Source organism: Pristis pectinata, chromosome 5 (genome assembly GCF_009764475.1).
Source record: "Pristis pectinata isolate sPriPec2 chromosome 5, sPriPec2.1.pri, whole genome shotgun sequence".
In the NCBI taxonomy this organism is placed as follows: Eukaryota; Metazoa; Chordata; class Chondrichthyes; order Rhinopristiformes; family Pristidae; genus Pristis; species Pristis pectinata.
Window position 1 is genome coordinate 105,437,515 of NC_067409.1, and position 23,500 is coordinate 105,461,014.

Consider the following 23,500-nt stretch of genomic DNA (forward strand, 5'->3'; position numbering starts at 1 on the left):
TTACCTGGTTTAAGTGAATTGCAGAGGTTCAATTTTTTAACTACTACTTCCTGTGGTTGATCCCAAATTGTTGCTGTGCCATTATTTGTTATATATGTTTTGCAGGCTGTTATCATCTGATTGGTCACCTGCAAATCAGCAAACATAGTACCATAACTCGAGAAAGAAAATGACATTTTCTTGATGTTTCTTTTTCTTTATTTTATCTTAATGTACAAAATGCAATTAATCAAAACAAAAATATGTATTATAGTAAATGCCCACTGGACTATATGTGATCAGTATTGGCTTCCTTCTCCATTCTCATTTGACAGAACCTTAATAATAAACTAAAAACAGACTACAATATAACTTTAGTATAATACCTTTACAAATAAAGAGGGTAATCTTTTCTGAAGTATTGTAGTAACGGGAGATGCTATGAATCATTCGAATTGCATTGATCAAGCCTGGGATTGCTTCCACCATGGAAACCTACATTAAAGTTTAAAACACAAGTCCATTTAAGTCCTGAAAAGAGTGCAGTGACAATTCTCTCAAGTAGTAAGATTACCATCATTTGAAGATATATGTCATGCATAACTGAATTCCTCTCATTCTCTTTATATTAGCCCAAATCTTCCTCGAGCAATGAATTCTGCAACCATTTTAGATCCAAAAATAATGCGTAAGTAAGCCAGCAAATCTGGGGTCTTAAGAAATACATTGTGAGATTTCACATTTGCAATTCAGTTTTTAAGAACTTGCGCATTAATTGCCTATTAAATTTCCCACTGAGATTTAGGACTGGAACTTGTACACCAAGCACTTCTTGAACATTACAATTGTTAAAGTAATGTTAATCAACATCCATGGGACAGAACAGAAAGAATATAGTAAATTGTTTTAAGAGTTTTTAAGAAATGTTAAGATTTAAATTTATAATCTTTTAAAAATTTCCTTTGGCTCTTTTTCCCTCATTGCTCTTAATCTAATTTCCCTCCCTCACCACCACCAATCCCTCCATATCTGTTTATTATTTCTCTTTATGTACATGATTTGACTCTTATTCACCCAATTTTTCCATTGTTCCTCTACCTCCCATTCTTTAACCTTACTGGTTCTGCTGGTTCCTGTTTTATTCCACATTCCCTCAAAGTTCAAATCTGTTGTGCAGCAAAGAAAATCTGAGATGAAGAGATCATCAAAAAAAAAATGCCATGAACTAGCCCTGATCCAGCAAGATCTGGCCTACTTTTCAAAATTACCAATCATTTTGCAGATGTGACATAAAAATGCACTGCAATGAGTAATGGCAGGATGAATATAGGTACAAAGATGTAATCTGTTATTACATCGAAAGGACATTCATGCTAAAAGAAGCACTCAACCATCAATCAAAACTTGAAGCCTGCGGCTGCCTGTTATTTAATGATAGTGATTACGGAAAATCAATTACTCCTCAGCTAAATTACAAGGTAAATCATCAAAGCAACAGAATTTCATCTCAGCAATGAGAAACCATGTATTTTTCTCTAGCTTCCTTTGAACTGTAATCAGAATCACAGCTTTATTACTATTAGAGAGATGTGCAATCTAGGCAGCTCATGCTCTTGGATGACAAAGGAAACATGACAATAAGTAGAATGTAAATTTTAAAAAAACGTTAAACCAAGAGTAAATTATGACTTTAACCAATTCTATTAGCAATATGTGACTATAATTACTTACAGGATCACTGTTGTATAACGGATCACAAAATTTCTCTAGTGTGTAAAGGTACTTCACATTGTCTTTAGCTTCATTAGCGGCATCAGTGATTCGAGTATCCAGATCTCGCCAGGTCTGGAAATATAATGCACGATGACTTCAACCAGGTATGAAAACCACAATGACAATCTGTACTAAGGTAAATTCTTCATCATTTGCAAAAAGAATAACCTGCTTGAGTTAGCCTTTATACTTATTATTCCTTTTTGAGCTGCTTGCCATAAAACAAAAAATAAGCTACAATTTTGTTGTGGCAAATTGTAGAACTGAGATTTCCTAAAGATTTCGTTACAATCGACATGTAAGTCAAAGGAGATGGTTCAAATTAATTAAATAAATGGGGCAGGAAATTTGGAAATAATAATTACACAAACATACAAGTTTCAAGAACTAGTACTTGTAAAACAAGGTGAGACTCTGAAAAAGTAACACTAAAAACATGCAAGAAGTAACTGCAAAGATTCAATGGAAATGAATTAATCAACAGGATGTAAATAGCAGCAACTTAACAAAAGTAGAACTCAGCTAAGTAATATAAAGACAATGACCATAAATTCAAATCTTACAGATTTGAGAAAATAGCAGAACATAAAGGAAGTCACTAAAGTTACAGTTAAGATGAACATAACTGCAGCTGACAGGTCTGACAGCTGGATCTGCACGAGTCAACTAGTCTCAAGCATTTTCAAAAGCAGAGCACACAGTACTGAAGAATTTGAACAGAAAATGAAGAAAATACTCAGCATTTGTGGAGTATGAAAATGTGGTGAATGCCTGGAATGTGCTGCCAGGGGTGACAGGGGAGGCAAATACAATAGAGGTGCTTAAAAGAGGCTCTTAGATAGGCACATGAATGTGCAGAGAATGGAGGGATATGGACGTGTAGGCAAAAAAGCCTTGTTTAGTTAGGTGTTTAATTACCAGTTTAATTAGTTCGGCACAATGTTGTGGGCCGAAGGGCCTGTTCCTGTGCTGTATTGTTCCATGTACTACTATGTTTTATCATTGTTATTAAACAGCAGTAACTCTACACTAGCAGCAATGTTATGAAAGAGCTACTGATAAGAAAGATATGAAATTGTAAATCATTTTCTGAGAAATAGAACAATTTGCAGAAAGGGTAACCTTTTGCTCTTTTGCATTGAGATTCATAAATACAGTTGTGCTACAAATTTGTTGGTGGCAAAGATGACTGAAATGGCTTGAATCTAATTCATTTAGGGCCCTGATAATAGAGGACACTTTCCTTACAACCGCCTCCACTGTTTTTATAATCGACCTTCTCAATCTCATGATAACCTTGTTAAATTTAAATAAAATAAAAAATGAGCAACATCACCTTAAGAAATTTAGATTTTGCTGTTGTAAGAACTCCAAGTACTGCCTTTACATCCTGACCCTTCAGTTGATCAAGCAGATAATTGAATTTTGACATTCGTTTCTTCCAGTGATCCAATTCAGCGCGCGGCCCAAGGTCATCAGCTTCCTTACGCAGTTGTTCACTTTCAGCAAGGACCTAAAATTGCAGAGTTGTTGAATGGGATAGTTCAAATTCAGTACTTTATCTAAAATGTTCTTCTGCCTCACTTGCTAGCACACTGCCCAATGTGCAATCATTATTAAAGTCTTCTGTTATTCAGTTCAAATCTACAGATTCAGATTTTCCTGAGATATGCCAAAAATTCCACGTGGAATTGCTCACATTTACCCTCTGTAACTTCAGAAAGATCAGGACATGAGTCCCAAGCTTCCCAACAGGTCCTTGCCTGAGATTTCCTGCACACCGGTACCAAAGAAAAGCAAGGTAACATGCCTCAATGACTACCGACCAGTGGCTCTGACATCCACCATCATGAAGTGCTTTGAGAGGTTGGTCATGGCACGCATCAACTCCAGCCTACCAGACAAACTGGACCCATTGCAATTCGCCTATCGCCGAAACAGGTCTACAGCAGATGCCATCTCCCTGGCCCTTCACTCAGCTCTGGAGCATCTGGACAGTAAGAACACTTACGTTAGACTATTGTTTATTGACTACAGCTCTGCCTTCAATACAATAATACCAAGCAAGCTTGTCACCAAACTCCGAGACCTAGGACTCAACACCTCCCTCCGTAACTGGATCCTTGACTTTCTAACAAACAGACCGCAATCAGTGAGGATACGCAGCAATTCCTCCGGCACGATTATTCTCAACGCTGGTGCCCCACAAGGCTGCGTCCTCAGCCCTCTACTCTACTCCCTACACACTCGTGACTGTGTGGCCAGATTCTGCTCTAACTCCATCTACAAGTTTGCAGATGATACTACCGTCGTAGGCCGTATCTCAAACAGTGATGAATCGGAGTACAGGAAGGAGATAGAGAGCTTAGTGACATGGTGTCATGACAACAACCTTTCCCTCAATGTCAACAAAACTAAAGAGCTTTTTCATTGACTTCAGGAAAGGGGGCGGTGTACATACACCTGTCTACATCAATGGTGCTGAGGTTGAGAGGGTTGACAGCTTCAAGTTCCTGGGAGTGAACATCACCAACAACCTGTCCTGGACAAACCACGTGGATGCCATGGCCAAGAAAGCTCACCAGCACCTCTACTTCCTCAGGAGGCTAAAGAAATTCGGTTTGTCCCCTTTGACTCTCACCAACTTTTACCGATGCACCATAGAAAGCATCCTATCAGGATGTATCACGGCTGGTATGGCAACTGCTCTGCCCGAGGCCACAAGAAGCTGCAGAGACTTGTGGACACAGCCTAGCAACATCACGGACACCAGTCTCCCCTCCTTGGACTCTGTCTTTACCTCTCGTTGTCTTGGTGAAGCAGCCAGCATAATCAAAGACCCCACCCACCCGGGACATTCTCTCTTCTCTACTCTTCCATCGGGTAGAAGATACAGGAGCCTGAAGGCACATACCAGCAGACTTAAGGACAGCTTCTACCCCACTGTGATAAGACTATGAAACAGTTCCCTGATACAATGAGATGGACTATGACCTCGACCTCACGATCTACCTTGTTGTGACCTTGCACCTTATTGTACTGCACTCTCTCTTAGCTGTGACACTTTACTCTGTACTGTTATTGTTTTTTTTTACCTGTACTACCTCAATGCACTCTGTACTAACTTGATGTAACTGCACTGTGTAATGAATTGACCTGTAAGATCCGTTTGTAAGACAAGTTTTTCACTGTACCTCGGTACAAGTGACAATAATAAACCAATACCAATACCTGAGAAGCATCTTGCCAGAAGGAGCAACTAGGCTGCATGTTCATACCCCAAATCATGTCCTGGAAGCCCCTGATGGCCTTTACAGCTTGCCATCGTAGAAAACTTTTTATGATTGACAGAAATGTAAGAAAACTATTAAAGTAGATTTAACTAATTATAAAAAGGAACCAAAACACAAGATTAATGTAAAATAACTGAAAAACTTGTTTGCTCTTACTTTTTCCACAGGGTCAGCAGGCCCATTCAAGTGAAGAAGATTGGTGGTCAATCCACTCAAGCAGAAAGTTTTAGGGGTAGAGGGAAGGAAAAGTAAAGTGCACCTGTGCCTCCCTTCAGGACATCAATCCCCCACTGCTGGGCTCAATGGTGAGTGCAGAAGCATTGTCTTTAACTTCTGTGTTGCAACATGCTTATCTGAACATCCGAAATGTACTGGATATCAGTGGCTGGTAGCATGCAATTCCCTGCAAAACTGCCACCTGAAGGCAAGCGTCATTTTAGGCCCATTAAATCTAAAAATAAGTTCAAGATGTACACCAGTTTCTCCTCTATCTGTGACTAGGGCAACAATATTCATTTGTCATTCACTTACTTTTGTATCTTGAGTGAAAGGAAGATATGTACCATTGTATAACCCCCATTACATCAGTTAGTTTTGCCTAATATTCCAGGAGTTTTCTTAAGAATACACAAAAAACTTGTTGATACTACCTGCTCAATTTGTTTGATCCACACTTTAATACAGGTTTCAATTTTTTCTAATGCTTCAGTGTTATTGGCTACAGACAAATAATCCATCGGGCCTTTGAGAAGCTTCAGGTCAAAGGTTCCACATTCCTTCAAGTTCACCTATAATCATAATTTTATAGTGACATAAATGCAATATAATTGAAATTAATTGTGTAAATATTGCTTAACACATATTCAACAGTCGAAAATGATTGCCAAATTAAATTCCTTGGTCCATTATTTTAATGGTTTTACCAGTAATAATTTATTTATTATCTTTTAGGTGTAATAAAGCTGCTGAAGCTCATTATGGCATTTTTGATATGCACAATCACTACTAACTTTTGCCAATCATCTAATTGTTAATCTCGCTTTAATTTTTCAACCAATCTGCACTGGTTATGCTGCTTCTTTGCTTTTATGTGGTCAGTAAACTTGGATATGTGGCTCCCTTCATTACAATCATTAAAATACAGTGAACAACTGAGACCCCCAACTTTGATCCTTGCAAGCCAACAATGGCCATATTCTGAAAAACTAAGTTCCTGCTCTCATCACTGCTCCCTTTCTCCTGCTGATCAACCAATTCCTGAACCAAATCTTTCATCGACAAGTTCCAGCCTTGGACAATGGATAAACAACTGCCAAATTTCTGCTGGAAATCAATACATTCGTTACTTTTGTCAACTTCCTTTCAAAAATTCATTAAGACTTCATCAACTATGACACACACTTCCTAAATTCATGCATACTTTCGCTGATCCACTTACATTTTTCAAGATGTTCAGTAGCTGTACAAGTAATCATAGACTAGTAATTCCTACAAGGTTTGTAATTCCTGGTTTTTGTTCCCAACTCTCTTAAACAGTCAAGTGACACATGCAATTTTCCATTCTGAAGGAATTTTGGATGATTATAGGTTGGTAATCTCCAAACCTACTTCTTTTAAGATCCTAAGGTTGAAGCTACTTAGCCCTATCAATTTTCATTCTTTACTGGCATTATTTTCAAAAGCAGTATCATTTGCTTATATAAATTTGATAAATCTTCATTCCCAATTCAACTTTACTCTCTTTGGTATACCCAGCAAGCTATCCTCCTCCATTGTAAAAAATGTTGCAAAGTAATATTTAGAGGCAACCCCTGCATTACAGGGATGGGAGAGAGGGTTGCATTTATAGAAAATGGTCTGTATCGCAATTTTCCATAACACGAAGCCCTGTCATCTGCATGTGCATCAAGAAATGTGAGTTGAAAAAACTAAATTTTGTGTTTATTTATTTACTTTTCTTCACATAAGTTCCATGAGAGCAAATTTTATTCCATATCTCAAATTTTTGAGTTGTAATTTGTGAATTCTGCATGGTTGAATTTCCATTACCCAAATGCTGTAATACAGGGGTCACTGGTGTATTGTCTGTCATTTCCTTATTTTCCCTTATGGTTTGAGTAATGGAAGACCTGACTTGCACAAATCCGACTCTGGACCTGTACTCAGTGGAGTTGAGAAGGATGGAGGCGGTGGGGATCTCATTGAAACCTACTAAATACTAAAAGACCTGGATAGAGTGGACGTGGAGAGGATGTTTCCATTAGCAGAAGAGTCTAGGATCTTAAGGCACAACCTCAGAATAAAGGGACGTTCCTTCAGAACTGAGATGAGAAGAAATTTCTTCAGCCAGTGGGTGGTGAATTTGTGGAGTTTGCTGCTACGGAGGACTATGGAGGCCGTCATTGGATGTATTTAGAAAAGAAATTGATAAGTTCTTGATTGGTAAAGGGGTTAAGGGTACAGAGAGAAGGCAGGGAAATGGGGTTGAGGAAAAAAAAATCAGCCATGTTTGGATGGTGGAGCAGACTTGATGGGCCGAATGACCTCATTCTGCTCCTGGATCTTATGGTCTATAAGAAAAATTTATTGAAGAACTTGCATAGGGTATTTTTCAAGACTGGAAAATTAGTAATAGATATTCAAAAATCTTCAGGAGTTATGGAATAGTTAGTGAATTCAAAAGACAACCAGTCTTCAGAAGAAAAACTGTTTACATGGAACCACCCTACAGAATCAAACAGATACATTGCCTTTGAGAACACAGCTGCTATGTTCACAGTGGGGGACAACTGAAGAGATTTGCCTTGCAAACAAGGCAAATCTCTTCTACTGCCACATAAAATACTTTTTCAAACAATGTAATATCCATTGATATTTCTAAGGCCATTGAAACTAGTTATTGGATGTGGGACACTCTGATCCTGTGCCATTGTTACTGCACCTCTTCACAGACTGTAGATTTACCAAGACAGTGTAGAGAAGGATGCAAGGGTCCTTGTCTCAGTTCATCCCAAGCGGCTGCGTAACAGCTGATCTACAGGCTGTTCCCAGGGACACATACACAGACGGACATGATGTGCTGCTGGAAGATCAACTCAGTGAAAGGTACTTTTTGGTCTGCCCGAAACTTGTGGGTCTTACAGCATAGCGAGATGTCTGTAAGGGAATGCTGCCGACTAGCACATTCCAGGCTGCAGGAGTATGTGCTGAAGGATGCACTGAAGCTTGGCACAATCAATGCAAAGGCTCTGTGGGGAAGGACCACAGTCTAGGCTCCTTCCGCTACTGAACACTGAAGAGCTCAGTCTGGTGGGGAAGCGCCTCAAACAATGAAAGGGTGTATTCACCCCATATGGGTGACAATGGTGCTATGTGCAAAAATGTGTTAACACTACTAAATGTATTGACCAAATGACACTAAGAATGTAAAGAGTTTTGCACTATGTTTATTCTTTCATATATCTCTTATTATGAATAAAGTTTATTTTTGAAATTAAAAAAATTACACAGGGAAGACAATAAATAAATGTTCATGTTAATCAACCCTCATTGAAAATGTTAATTTCTGACTTACAGAAAAAACAAACAGGTTTACAGACAGTTCTCAGGTATGGAACCCTTATGTCACTCAGGGACTGCCTGTTATGAGTTTTCAACACCCCCACGGTGCTCCTGAAAACCTTTCTCTTAACTGTTTTTTTATGGTAGTTTTGATATCCTTGTTTTTTTTATTCCTATTTTGCAGTTCTTGCTATCTGTTTGGTATTCTGTACATCTCTGCCAGATGTGAGTAGCTGTACTAGGTTTTGCATTTCGGATCCTCCTGTCATTTAATTTTACCTTGTCCCCTACTTCTGTATCATCCATGGCTGTTTCTTTTTCAGGGTAGTGATATAAACTGGTTCCATCACATTTTTTTATTGAACACTCCTGCTGATCTGATGTAATTTACTTATCACTATATTTGCCAAGTTTACATTGAACAATATCTGGCTTACCATGCTTAAGTCAGTCTTACCTAAATCTAGAAATTTATTTGCTGTTTCTCATTTTTCTCTCTCTCAAATCCACATAGTGCATGTTCAGATTATGGTAGCTGTTAGCCAAACATTCAGAAACTTCTGGATCAATAACTAAATGAGGCTTATTACATTACTAAATCTAAAATGTCCATCATTGACTCCAGGGCATATTATTGAAATAAACTACCCTGAACAGATTAAAGGAATTCACTACTTTTATGGCATGATTGGCCCAATTATTCCAACCCATATTAAAGTTTAAAAAGCCAAATAAAATTAAAACTTATTTTGAAATTAAACTGCCTTCATTACATGCTAGCCTAATGTCTGCACTTCTACATTCTTTCACTTTACGGCAGCTACCAAGGGGCCTATGCACAACACACTACAGCTTTAATTTAATTTTCATTTCTTAATTCTACCATGAAGTCATCACTGGATGCTTACCTCCTGTGATATCATCTCATCACTCAAGTGACTTCATCCTTCATAACTAGCATTACTCTTCCTCCTCTTCAATTTTCCCTGTCTTTACTTCAGACCTTATAACTAGTAAAATCACTTGCCAGGATACTTTAAAAGTGTAATAGAGGGAATTTGGAAAGATGAAGTAGATGGAACAAGTATCCTCCCCTAAGTATATTCACCTATGTACATATATCATGTAACTGTCAAAATATGTGGATAAAGAAAGATATATTAAAATTTGTAACATCAAAATGAAATGGAATTTTGTAGCAACTGCTTACTTTTTCCATCAGACTTTCCTGAGCACTTGCCAAAACACTCACAAACCCATCCAATGAACTTAGGAAGTCCTGGCGTACACTGCTTGCCTCAGGACTGCTTAGCTCTCCCCAGCCACCGTTCATTTTCTTCAAAACAGGGACAAATACTTCTGAGAGGAGATGTTCGACAGCTTTCAACAGCCCAACGTCAGTAGTATCAAGGACGTTGAAATTTACTTCCTACAATTTTTTAAAATAAGACAAAATTACATTACATGTTTAATGACAGTCTGCATTTTGCATATTATTTTGACATATTACTTCAGTAATCTGCATCTTATATTACACTTATAACAACATAGGAGGCCATTCCGTCCACCAGGTCCAATCTTATTAGTCCCATTTCCCCTCTGTTTCCCAGAATCCCTCCAAATTATTTTCTCTCACATTTGCTCATTAACTCCCCATTAATTGTTTTTGCCATTAACCTACACCAAGTGGTAATTTTTAATTAGCCTACCAGCACATCTTTGGGTTGTGGGAGGAAACCAGATTGCCCAGATGAAACCCATGCGGGAACATGCAAAATCTACACAGACAGCACCGGAAATCAGGATTGAATTTGTGTTCCTAGTGTCATGGGGCAGCAGCACTAACTGCTGCACTACTGTGTGACCTGCACAATCATCGTGCTAGGAAAAAAATCTTTATTGATGAATAACACCCAAGAAGATTATTGGAAGTAAAAAGACTGCAGAAATGAACACATATCTGTTTATAACATGTAGTGATATCGGTCAGAGGATATATATTGTGTCTCTAAAATGTCAATCTGATCTATGCACTCATGAGACTGGATGAGGCTTGAACTCTTAATCTTAAGGTTTAGATGTGCTATTACTGAGTCAAACATTGTAAAGTTGCCTCTGTTACTGGAAGGCTGGTCCCAACCAAAGAACCTTAGCATATTTCACTACCTTTCACATGGAAAGGAAAATAAGAAGAATTGAAAAGATAAAGAAAGGGAAGACCAAAAAAAATTGTGAACTATTAGTCTTATAACATCTAAGACAAAAATCTTGTAAGCTCTTAATAATTCATCTTCTTCCTGTTCGGATTATAGTGTGGGGATTTTAAGACCACAAGACATGACATTTTGCGTACTCTCAATTTAATTGCTGTCAAATTATTTTTTTATTGGCTCCTAAAGAATACTTCTCACAGCACAAGATTATGAAATAAAAATTTATGTTGAGCAAAATTGCCTGCAATCAGCAGCAATACCAGAATCTCTACAGTGCTCAAATGTTTGATTTGGGCTATGGTACATTTTGCTGTTGTGTCTGCCTTTCGCAGTTGGACACATTTAGTTTGAAAACAAGTAGTAATTTATCCTAAAAAAAAGTGTGGTTTTTAAACGGATGTCAGTGCGGAGTTACCAATCACTGCTATTTCATATGAAGACACTATGTGGAGTTATTCAACATCTTCACAAGGAAGCAGCAAAAAAATCAAAAGGGCTTCTGAGAACCTCCAGTTAGCTGGTTTGCAAACAGTGTTGATTGAAATCGGTGAGCTGCTAACCTGTCCCATGAGTAAGGGATAGCATAGGGAGCAGAAATAGAATGGGATGAAAGTATAAAAGGACGACAATGTTGCACAAAGCAAAAAAAAATCGTAACAAAGTGCTTTCAGAATAAATTCAGTTTCTCACCTTATGTACATTGTCTATAGTGATTGCTTTGGATGTACTAGCTCGTAAAAAAATTATACAAACACCAGTGAGTGCCACATCTTTCCCCTCAGTTACAAATATTTTTGGTTTCTTGCCTCGTCCTGTATTAGGATTACTCCCTGCTCCAAGGAGGTTCATGTGCACTGCAAAAAAGAACATTTTGAAAAATATATACATTCATTCACAATACTTTAGTGTACAGTGTGTATGTTCTGTTTGGAACTAGCAGAGAACTAGGACCTAACTAAAAGTTTCACTATTCAATATTTAGTACAGAATTTCAACACAGAATACTCATGTAATATTGCTTTGGATTTGATTGTTTTGTTTTGCCTGTGAGGAATTTTCCAATACAGGGAGATGTTTCAGTTACTCCAAAGTAGAGGGCAGCTTGAACATCAGGTGAGATTGAAATTCAGACTTGGGGCTCTCAAACAATAGTTTGAAGCTCTGCCTAAAAACTGCTTTGATTTCAAGATTTCCAGACAATAAACTTTCCTAAGCTAATCATTTTCTTTAAGAAAGACATAAAGATACAGGGACTGAACTCAAGGAACCATAGAACCATAGAACCATACAGCACAAAACAGGCCCTTCAGCCCACCATGTTGTGCCGTCCATCAGACCACCCTCACACTACCTAACCCCTTCCTCCCGCATATCCCTCTATCTCACATTCCTCCATACGCCCATTCAACAAGCTCTTGAACCTGTTCAATGTATCTGCCTCCACCACCACCCCAGGCAGTGCATTCCATGCACCAACCACTCTCTGGGTGAAAAACCTCCCTCTGACATCTCCCCTGAACCTCCCACCCATAACCTTAAAGCCATGACCTCTCGTCTTGAGCATTGGTGCCCTGGGAAGGAGGCGCTGACTGTTTACTCTATCTATTCCTCTCAATATTTTATATACCTCTATCATGTCTCCTCTCATCCTCCTCCTTTCCAGTGAATAAAGCCCAGCACCTTAAGCCTCTCCTCATATTCAATACTCTCCAATCCAGGCAGCATCCTGGTAAATCTCCTCTGCACCCTCTCCAACGCCTCCACATCCTTCCTATAATGAGGCGACCAGAACTGAACACAGTATTCTAAGTGTGGCCTAACTAGAGCTTTGTAAAGCTGCATCATCACCTCGCGGCTCTTAAACTCAATCCCGAATGCAAACATCTACTGAAATGTAAAATGGCCTAATGCATTGCAGTCAGAGAAAAACTTCATTCCCCTTGATCCCAGAATCAAAATTGCATTGATATGCTGCATTAATGTTTATGAAGTCAACACATTATCAAATAGAATGAAAAAAGAGAGGCATTTCCAGGAAATTTGCTTTTAATGTGCTCACTATGAGCCATGGTTCTTGCCTCGTCCAGCGAGACAATCTGCCAGAAATAGAATGACTTGAGTACGATTTTGTACATACAAGGAGTAGGCTGACAAGACGCTTTTCTCCACTGACTCTGAGAAGGATAATTCAAAGTAACTTTTAAAAACCTAACCTAACTGTGATATCCAGACTGTTCCATGCCAGCACAGGTTATTTTCTCAGTTGGACAATGATAATCCAGTAATATCCATGGTGCACATTTTCTGCAGACAATTTAACAATTTGACATTTAACCAAGACATTGCAACTCTCACTCTAAGGATTGCTGCTCCAGCACAACAACAACATCATTTAAAATGATACATATTCAGCTTCACAGGATATTAAAAAAAGAATGGAATGAAATTCTGAGCGACCCAACAAAAAATATTAAATAGTTTAGTAAGATATTCTAACATAAACAATGTAACTGCACTTTGAGCAATTCTTAAAATTCCTTAATTTTCTTAACAAATACAACCTCTCATTACTTAGCGCATTCATCTTGCCAGTTGATGAGCCATAAAGACTGAGAATTCAAGTTTGATTTCTAACCTCTATTGAGTTAGTTCATTTCTGCAGGGGTGTGCTTGAGAAACAACTGGCCTCAGCAACTTTGGCCTTGAAAGGGGAAAATTGGCGAGATTTGCTGCATTTGGCTACTATTAACTTGTGTTTGTTCATACAGATGGAAACTAGGTAAGGACAGGATTGGGTTGGAGCTGTGGTAATACCTCTCCAATAGCTGGATCGCCTGTTGATATCACAGTTAAGACTCTCAAATGAAAAATGGTCATGCAATCAAAGGCATCACAGGAATATCAGTGCACGTGGACTGAAGTCCAGCAAAGGGATCACTCATTGTGTCAGTAGAGATGGAGGCTTCCATCAAGTCATTGTTGGAGTCTTTCAGTTAATTAAATAAGTTCTCATGTAAATTTGTGCTATCAGAGTGATGAGCAATGACTAGAGCCTCGTAATGCATGAGAAAACTATGTATTGGTATTGGTTTATTATTGTCACTTGTACCGAGGTACAGTGAAAAACTTGTCTTGCATACCGTTCACACAGATCAATTCATTACTCAGTGCATTGAGGCAGTACAGAGTGCATTGAGGTAGTACAGGGTAAAAACATTAACAGAATAGAGAGTAAAGTGTCTCAGCTACAGGGAAGTGCATTGCAGGTAGCCGATAAGGTACAAGGTCACAACAAGGTAGACTGTGAGGTCAAGAGTCCATCTCATCATATAAGGGAACTGTTCAATAGTCTTATTACTGTGGGATAGAAGCTGTCCTTGAGCCTGGTGGTATGTGCCCTCAGGCTCCTGTATCTTCTGCCCGATGGGAGAGGAGAGAAGAGAGAATGACCTGGGTGGGTGGGGTCTTTGATTATGCTGGCTGCTGCACCAAGGCAGCGAGAGGTATAGACAGACTCCATGGAGGGGAGGCTGGTTTCTGTGTTGCGCTGGGCTGTGTCCACAACACTCTGCAGTTTCTTGCAGTCCTGGGCAGAGCAGTTGCCATACCAAGCCATGATACATCCAGATAGGATGCTTTCTATGGTGCATCGATAAAAGTTGGTGAGTGTCAAAAGGGACATGCCAAATTTCTTTAGCCTCCTGAGGAAGTAGAGGCGTTGGTGAGCTTTATTGGCCGTGGCGTGTATGTGGTTGGAACAGGACAGGCTATTGGTGATGTTCACTCCTAGGAACTTGAAGCTGTCAACCCTCTCGACCTCAGCACCATTGATGTAGACAGGTGTATGTACACCGCCCCCTTGCTTAAAGTCAATGACAAGCTCTTTTGTTTTGTTGACATTGAGGGAAAGGTTGTTGTCATGACACCATTCCACTAAGCTCCCTATCTCCTTCCTATACTCGGACTCATCATTATTTGAGATATAGCCTACTACGGTGGTATCATCTGCAAACTTGTAGATGGAGTTAGGGCAGAATCTGGCCACACAGTCATGAGTGTATAGGGAGTAGAGGGCTGAGGACGCAGCCTTGTGGGGCACCAGTGTTGAGAATAATCATGCTGGAGGTGTCAGAAAGTCAAGGATCCAGTTGCAGAGGGAGGTGTTGAGTCCCAGGTCTCGGAGTTTGGTGATGAGTTTGCTTGGAATTATAGTATTAAAGGCGGAGCTGTAGTCAATAAACAATAGTCTAACGCAGGTGTCTTTACTGTCCAGATGTTCCAAAGATGAGTGTGGGACCAGGGAGATGGCATCCACTGTAGACCTGTTTAGGCGGTAAGGAATTGCAGTGGGTCAAGGTTGTCTGGGAGGCTGGAGTTAATGCGTGCCATGACCAGCATCTCGAAGCACTTCATGATGGTGGATGTCAGAGCCACTGGTCGGTAGTCATTAAGGCATGTTACCTTGTTTTTCTTAGATACCGGGATGATAGTGGTCTTCTTAAAACATCAATTCCTAGTGATAGGCATCAGCTTATGAAAGCTTATTTACATGACCTTTTAAAATAATACATCTTAATACAGCATAATTAACACCAAAAAAAATCGATTACATGAAAATTGCTTACCATTGGCCTATGAATAATTACACAAAAATGAGTAACAGGATCAGTTCACTTACTCTGTTATTTATTTGGCTTACCTGCTTCATTTGGTTCCAATTCTTGATAATAAAACATAAGATGTGGAAGTCCTCCACTGGCAAAAAATGAATCTATGCGTTCAATCTTTAACATGAAAAGAAATTATTATAGTTATTGTAATGTATAAATGAAGGTGTTCAGAACAAGACGCCCTCGCATACCATTTTAATGCATGGAAAAATTCAGTTATCTTCAGACTGAAAGCAATACCTATTTCCATCAGTGAGGGAGACCACAGTAAACTAATCACTCATATCATATGCCCCATTCATATCAAAAAACAAGGAAACACTTGCCTTTATATCTGCCAATGACCAGTGGTCAATACCAATGGATTACTTTTGAAGTATGTCATTATTACACTAGAAATGTCAGCCAATTTTCACACAGTAATGTCCAATAAACACCAGAGAATATAACTATTTGACAGGACACCAGGGAGATCACCCCTGTTCTTGACTAAAATGTGCAAAATTGTCTTTGGACTTATAAGGAAGATAGAGCTTTTGTTTAACTTTACATCTGTAAATGGCATCTCCAACCATGCAACATTCCTGCAGTATTACTCTGAGCTGTCATCCTCCTTTTTGTGCTCAAGTTTCTAGATGGGACTTAAGTCCTCAACTGTCACTTATAGAGGAGAGAGCAATGACACATAGTCAAAGCTGACACTTATGGAGTGAATAATTTAATTTTATTAAGTAGGGCCTGCCATCTACACTTGCTACTTAGATTCCCCATTTCCCTGCCTCACCTAGCTGTGAACTCTGGAAAACAAACTTGCTGTCCGAGATTGTCCTGAACCCAAGTAGAAAGGCACTGAGCAGCACCCTGGCCTTAAATGACATAATCAGGTTCACACAGAGGAGAGAACAAGCCCCATCCCTAAAACTTCTGAAGCAAACGTTGACAGATGACAAAACTGTGCTCCAGCTTTGCCATCTGAGTATCCCAGCTGTTTAAAAGTATTCATTTTTAAATGAAATGAACGTCTAAAGCATGTTAATAAAACCTTGAAAGATTTTTTTTTAAATCAGCTATTACACTTTTTGAACAATTAAAAGTATTGCTGCATACACAACAATAAATGAAAATTAAAAGAGGGCAGGATTAGCAAGCAGTTTCCCAGAATATGTTTACTCTCTGTCGTTGGACTAAATGCAGAGCTGAAAGGCAACGATGATAAAGAGATCTGCCAGCCGGAATACGGAAGCAGGTTTGGGATTCCTGTGTTCAGATGCACAAGTACCAAAGCCCTGATCTTACTTATTTTTATGAAGATAAATGCCAGCAGTTCACTATGGAACTGTTGTCATTTACAAGCAACATTTTACCCATTAATGTTTATTTGCCATAATCATAATGAGCAAATTTACAACCAGATTTTTAGAACACTGAACATAGAACAGTACAGCACAGGAACAGGCCCTTCGGTCCACAATGTCAGTGCCAAAAAAAACTAAATCTCTTCTGCCTGCACGTCATCCATATCCCTCCATTCCCTGCATATGTATGTGTCTATCTAAAAGTATCTTAAACGCTTCTATCATATATGTTTCCACCACTACTGCTGGCAGCCTGTTCCAAGCACCTACCACCCTCTGTGTAAAAATCTTGCTCCGCACATCTCCCTTAAACTTTCCCCTTCTCACCTTAAATGCATGTTCTCTCATATTTGACATTTCTACCCTGGGAAAAAGATTCTGACTGTCAACCATATTTATGCCTCTCATAATTTTATAAACTTCAATCAGATCTCCCCTGAACCTCTGACACTCCAGAGAAAACAACCCAAGTTTGTCCACCTCTCCTTATAGCTCGTATCATCTAATCCAAGCAGCATCCTGGTAAACCTTTCCAAAGCTTCCACATCCTTCCTGTAATGAATAGACCAGAATTGCACACAATACTCCACATGCAACCTAACCAAAGTTTTATTTAGCTGACGAATGACTTCCTTACTCTTATAGTCAATACCACAACCAATGAAGACAAGCATGCCATACACTTTCTTTACCACCCTATCTACTGGTGTTGCCACTTCCAGGAACCTATGGACTTAGACCCCAAGATCCTCCTGCACATCAATGCTGTTAAGGGTCCTGTCATTAACTGTGTACTTTCCCCTTGCATTTGACCTCCCAAAGTGCAACATCTCACACTTGCCCAGATTAAACTCCATCTGCCATTTCTCTACCCATATCTGTAGCTGATCAATATTCTGTTGTATCCTTTGATGAGCTTCTTCACCATCCACAACTCCACCAGTCTTTGTGTTGTCTCTCAACTTACTAACCCATCCATCTACATTTTCAAGCAAGTCAATTATATATATCACAAATAACAGAGGCTCCATCACTGATCCCTATGGAACACCACTGGTCACAGACGTCAGCCAGAATAACACTCTTCCATCACTACTCTGTGTCTTCTATGGGCAAGTCAGTTCTGAATCCAAACTACCAATTCACCATGGATCCCATGTATCTTAATCTTCTGAATCAGCCTACCATGAAGGACCTTGTCACATGTCTTACTAAAGTCCATGTAGATAATATCCAATGCCCTACGTCATCAATCACCTTCATCACCTCCTCAAAAAACTCAATCAATTTTGTAAGACATGACCTGCCCTGTACAAAGCCATGCTGACTGCCCCTAATCAGGCCATGCTTTTCCAAATGTTTGAAAATCCTCTCCTTCAGAATCCTCTCCATTAAGCTTCCCTGCCACTTATGTGAGGCTCACCGGCCTACAACTTACTGGAATATCCCCATTTCCTTTCTTGGCTACTCTCTAGTCCTCTGGGACCTTACCTGTTGCTAGTGAGGACACAAAGATCTCTGTTAAGGCCCGAAAATCTCTTCTCTTGCCTGTTTCAGTAACCTAGGATATATCCCATTAGACCCTGGGGACATGTCCACCTTAATGCTCTTCAAGAGAGCCAACAACACTTCCTTCTTGATCTCAAAATGTCCTAGCGCATTAGCATGCCCCACATTGCTCTCACTAACCTCCACGTCCTTCTCCTTGGTGACGCAAAGTACTCATTTTGTACCTCGCCCACATCCTCTGACTTCAAGCATAAATTCCCTCTTTTATCCTCGAGTGGTCCTACCCTTTCCCTAGTTATCTTCATTTTTTTTCGTGCAAGTACAAAATGCCCTGGGATGTTCTTTAATCCTGCTTGCCAAGGATATTTCCTGGTTCCTTTAGGCCCTCCTAATCCCCTGCATGAGTTCTTTCCTGCTTTCTTTATATTCCTCAGTGGCCCTGTTTCATTTTAGCTTCAAATTATGCTGCAAATTAAATTCCATTTCTTGAACTTTATTCTTTTTGATGATTTAAAATATTCAATAATACATATGCTTACCTGGGAACCCTCAAGAATGGCATCTTCAACCTCAGCTTTCTCCACTCCAACACATGAGGCCACAACCCCCAATACGTAGTCATGTCTACCATCCAACTGGGCCCGTTTGGCTTCTCTTTCCTCTTTTAACTTTTGCTGCAAGAGGGGTCATTTTATAGTTACAAAACTTGAAAGCAAACAATACCACTTTGAATTTTTACTTCCTTAATATCATTACTTATTTAAAGTTATTTGATTATATTAATTTGATTGTTTAGGTACCTATTCAAATTGTAATGTATCCTCTACACACATTCCTCTAATAGTTCAGAAGTACAGATAAAGTGCAAGTCTCTTGATTGAATTAACTCAAAATTATCTTTAAGATACCAGGTTTTACAGAAGGTAAACTGTGTTGTGATCAGACAGTCCCCATTATTAGCTGTTAAAATGTACAAAATTTATACATTGTTGCTGTACGTCAAGAACTAAATTTACAGTTAAAGTATCAGCATCTAATATGTTGGCATAATCACCATAACCAAACATGTTATCATTCTCAAATTGTGTAATTTGATAATTTACACAATTCGATAATTACATATGAATGCAAAGATATCTGCAAGCAGTTTCCCAGTCTATGTGGTAATACTAAAAATTGGAATTAACATCATGGCCTTTTAATTATAAAATATTTTCATAAATATTTTCCCTATCATCCTCCAATGTTACTGTAATGTTAGCTCTTCTGTCAGGGGAGTACAAACAGGCAGGAGAGTTCCTTCAGAAAATTGTGATAAAGAACTAAAACGATTGTGACACTCACAATCACATGTTTCAGTAACCTAGGATATATCCCATTAGGGTGATAATAAAATTTGCTTGTTCCTGTAGCATCAAACTTGCAAACTCATCACACCTGTCCAGCTTGGTGGAAAGGGTGGACATGAAGCAGATGAAATTTAATGTGTAAAAATGTGAGGTGTTGTGAGGAAGAATGCTAAGAGACAATATGAAGTGGAGGGCATAATTCTAAGAGGTACAAGTACAAAGAGAAAATACAAGAGGATTGAGGAAGTGGTAATAAAAGTGTAAGGAATCCTTGGCATTAGAAATAGTGGATTTAATGTTATTACAGGATTGTATTTGCACTTTTACTAATCAATTCAATCCTGCTTTTTGGGCCGCAGTAAATTAATAATAGATATCAAATGGCTGACCGTTTATATTAATTCTTTGTTCAAATTTAATTCCCTTTTTCCTTGTTCAATAGTTTCCAAATAATGGCAGAAATGAAGTCAACCACTCCCAAATGATACGGGCATGGTATGACCAAGTTAAATTATGCTCCTTCCAATTTCAAACTGAACCACTCAAGAATATCAGTAATGTAAGTAGAATTCAGTAAATGGGTTTAGACAAGCCAAATGGTCACGTAAACAGTTCAATGCTTCACAAATTAACAGCACATCATTAAACCTTTCACAAGAACAGGCAAGTATGTTACAATAACATGGGTGCTTGGTAACAGAAAGAAGCTAATAAATTATCAGAACAAAGCTTTCCAACAAAAATTGTTTGGCCTTTACTTCTCAAGCAATGCTCATCATGATATTTGTGTTGTCTATAGGAAACAATAATCTGGAAAAACCAACAACACTGAAGGGGAGCTTTAGGCACAGCTATACAGAGTTTTGTCCACAAGAAAGCACCGCTGTGAACAGCAGTCAAGCCATTAAAATAAAACATACACACACTGTATGGGAAATGATTTCATATGCTTAACATGCTATCAAAGCCCCTCAGAATTTTATACATTTCAGTGGGATCATGTCTCTTCTAAACTCCAATAAGCCTATTCAACTGTTCCTCGTAGTTAACCCCTTCATCCCTGAGATCAAACAAGGGAACCTTCTCTAAACCACCTCCAATGCAAGTGTATCTCTCCTTAAACAAGGAAATCAAAACCACAATATTTCAGATGTGATCTCAATGATGCCTGGCATTGTTGTAGCAAAATTTACCTACTTTTATACTCAATCCCCCTTGTTCTAATTAAGTTTCCTGTACATTTCGCTAACCATCCCAGAATGCTTCATGGTCATCATATTTGCACTGACCCAATATTGAATAAATACCTCTATACACATGTACACATTGAGGAACCAAATATTGCCTGTATAAATAGCATGGTCAGTTTCCAGACCACTTTGTCAAATGGCTCCCTGCCATGTCATATTGCAGCTGCTGTGCTTATACACACCAGCCCTTATTTACACAGCTGCACCTTTTGATTTCCAAACTTAGTATCCAGACATTCAATGGAAGTGCTGAGTTTGAGGTCAAGATCTTCAAAAGCACTTTTCCCTCACGTGGCCAAAGGCTGTGCTGGCACATAGGAGGTGGTGATGAATTTTGTTGTCACTGAGCAAAAAATGAGCTGCTGGAGAAGCTCAGCGGGTCAGGCAGCATCCGTGGAGGGAAATGGACAGTTGGCGTTTTGGATTGAGACCCTTTAAGACCTCTGACTGAAAAAGCAGAGGGGAAATTATAGGTGGATCCAGGTGAGGAGGGGTTCACTGGCAGATGGAGTCAGGTGGGGGAGGGAAGGGCAGAGAGAGTGACAGAGGCTGGGAGGTGATAGGTGGAAGCAACAAAAGGCTGCAGATTATGGAATCTGTTAAAATAGGAAGGTGAAGATTGTAACCAAATAAGGGACAGAAGGTGGGCAGATGAGAACATTAGCAGGGAAGGGATAAGGGATCCCATGGGAGGAGTGTGTGGGAGATGGGCATATGGAGTAGGTGGAGACAGGAAAGAAACTGGGCAATAGACGGTTGTGGGGGCAGTTGGAAAGTATGTGTGTGAGAGAGGACCTGGGTAGATCAGAAGGAGAGAGGCAGAAAGGACAGAGGGGGAGCAGGTTACCTGACATTGGAGATTTCAAATGTTCATGCTGTTGGGTTGTAGACTACCCAGGTGGAATATGAGACACTTCTAGTTTGCATTTGGCCTCACCCTGGCAGTGGAGGAGGCCGAGGACAGACAGGTTGGTGTAGGAATACAAAGGGGAATTAAAATGTCTTGCAACTGGGAGCTCCAGATGGTCATTGCAGATAGAGTGCAGGTGCTCCGCAAAGCAGTCGCCTCATCTGCGCTTGGTCTCACATTGCGAGCACCGAATGCAGTAGGCGAGGTTAGAGGAGGTACATGTGAATCTGTCTCACCTGGAAGAGCTGTTTAGGCCCCGGGATGGAGGTGAGGGAGAAGGTGTAGGAACAGGTGTTGCACCTCCTAAAGTACAGGGGAAAGTGCCTTGGGATGGGGAGGGATGAGTGAACCAGGGAGCCATTGGTTGCAGTGGTAAACAGAAAGGGGTGAGGAGGGGAACATGTGACTGGTGAAGGGATCATGTTGTAGGTGGCAGAAACGTCGAAGAATGATGTGCTGGATGCAGAAGCTGAACCAAAGGCAAGAACCAAAGAAACTCTATCCCTGTTCTGTCTGGGGATAGGTGGGTTGAGAACATGTGTGGGAAATGGAGGAGATGGGGATGAGGGCTCCAACAACCACAGTGGTGAGGAAGAAGCCATGTTTCCTGGAAAAGGAGGACATCTTAGATGTCCTGGAGTGGAAGGCCTCATCACAAGAACAGATATGGTGGTAACTGAGAGAAAGGGATGGCGTCCTTACAAGAGAAAGGATGGGAGGAGGTGTAGACCTCTTGAAATAGTTCACTTGAAATGGTTCAAGTGAATTTGAAGGCAGGGTGGAAATTAGCAGAGAAGTTGAAGAAATTGACAGATTCCGCATGGGTCCAGGAGGCACCACAGCGATGCAGTCGTTGATGATGCGGAAAAAAATATGGGGAGTGGTACGAGACTAGGTTTGGAACAAAGGCTGCCCCACATGGTCAACAAAAAGGCAGGCGTAGCTAGAGTTCAAGAGTGCCCTTTGATTTGTAGAAAGTGAGAGGAATCAAAAAAAGAAGTTGCTCAGGGTAAAAACAAGTTCTGCCAGGTGGAGGAGACTGAAAGTAGAGGGGAACTGGTTGGATCTATGTTCTACAAAGAAACAGATAGCCCTAAGGCCTTCCTGATGGAGAATGGAAGTGCCCGGGCCTGGGAATTGGAGGTAGTTAAAATGGTGGCTCCTAAGATATGGAAAGTGGTCTACATATTTCAGAGTCTCGTCAAAGGTCTTTACTGTCAGAAGGAAGTGTTGTGCAACAGCAGCAGGTTGGTAGAGGCCAATGGTGTGAAATAAAAACAGAAGATGCTGAAAATACTCAGAATTAAAGGCCCTAGACCCAAAATAATAACAGTTTCTCTTTCCACAGATGCTGCCTGATATGCTGAGTATTTCCAGCATTTTATGTTTTTATTTCAGCTTTCCATCATCTGCAGTTTTTTTGATTTTCTTTTCCTGAAGTAATGTGAAGGCTGATTGTTCCTTATATCAATGGTTCCTTATATAAACTATAAAATCTCTCCTCTCTCATGGAGGCACTCCCTCTATTAGTTCATCAAAAATTTGTGAAACATGATCTGCCTTTAAATAGCTTGTACTTTGTCTAAAGGCTAACATATACTAACCCATATTTTTCCAAATAACAATTAATTTTGTCCT

General features: G+C 39.7%; 1 protein-coding gene across 1 annotated transcript in view; it reads right to left on the reverse strand.

The window, feature by feature from the left end:
- dnah5 (dynein, axonemal, heavy chain 5) overlaps positions 1-23,500 on the reverse strand; it is a 176,787-nt gene that overhangs the window by 145,907 nt on the left and 7,380 nt on the right. Inside the window, 10 exon segments of the mRNA XM_052016973.1 lie at positions 23-128; positions 366-380; positions 382-474; positions 1,711-1,824; positions 3,089-3,265; positions 5,696-5,833; positions 9,817-10,035; positions 11,510-11,649; positions 15,519-15,603; positions 18,893-19,027. Coding sequence (XP_051872933.1) covers positions 23-128; positions 366-380; positions 382-474; positions 1,711-1,824; positions 3,089-3,265; positions 5,696-5,833; positions 9,817-10,035; positions 11,510-11,649; positions 15,519-15,603; positions 18,893-19,027 — 1,222 coding nt within the window.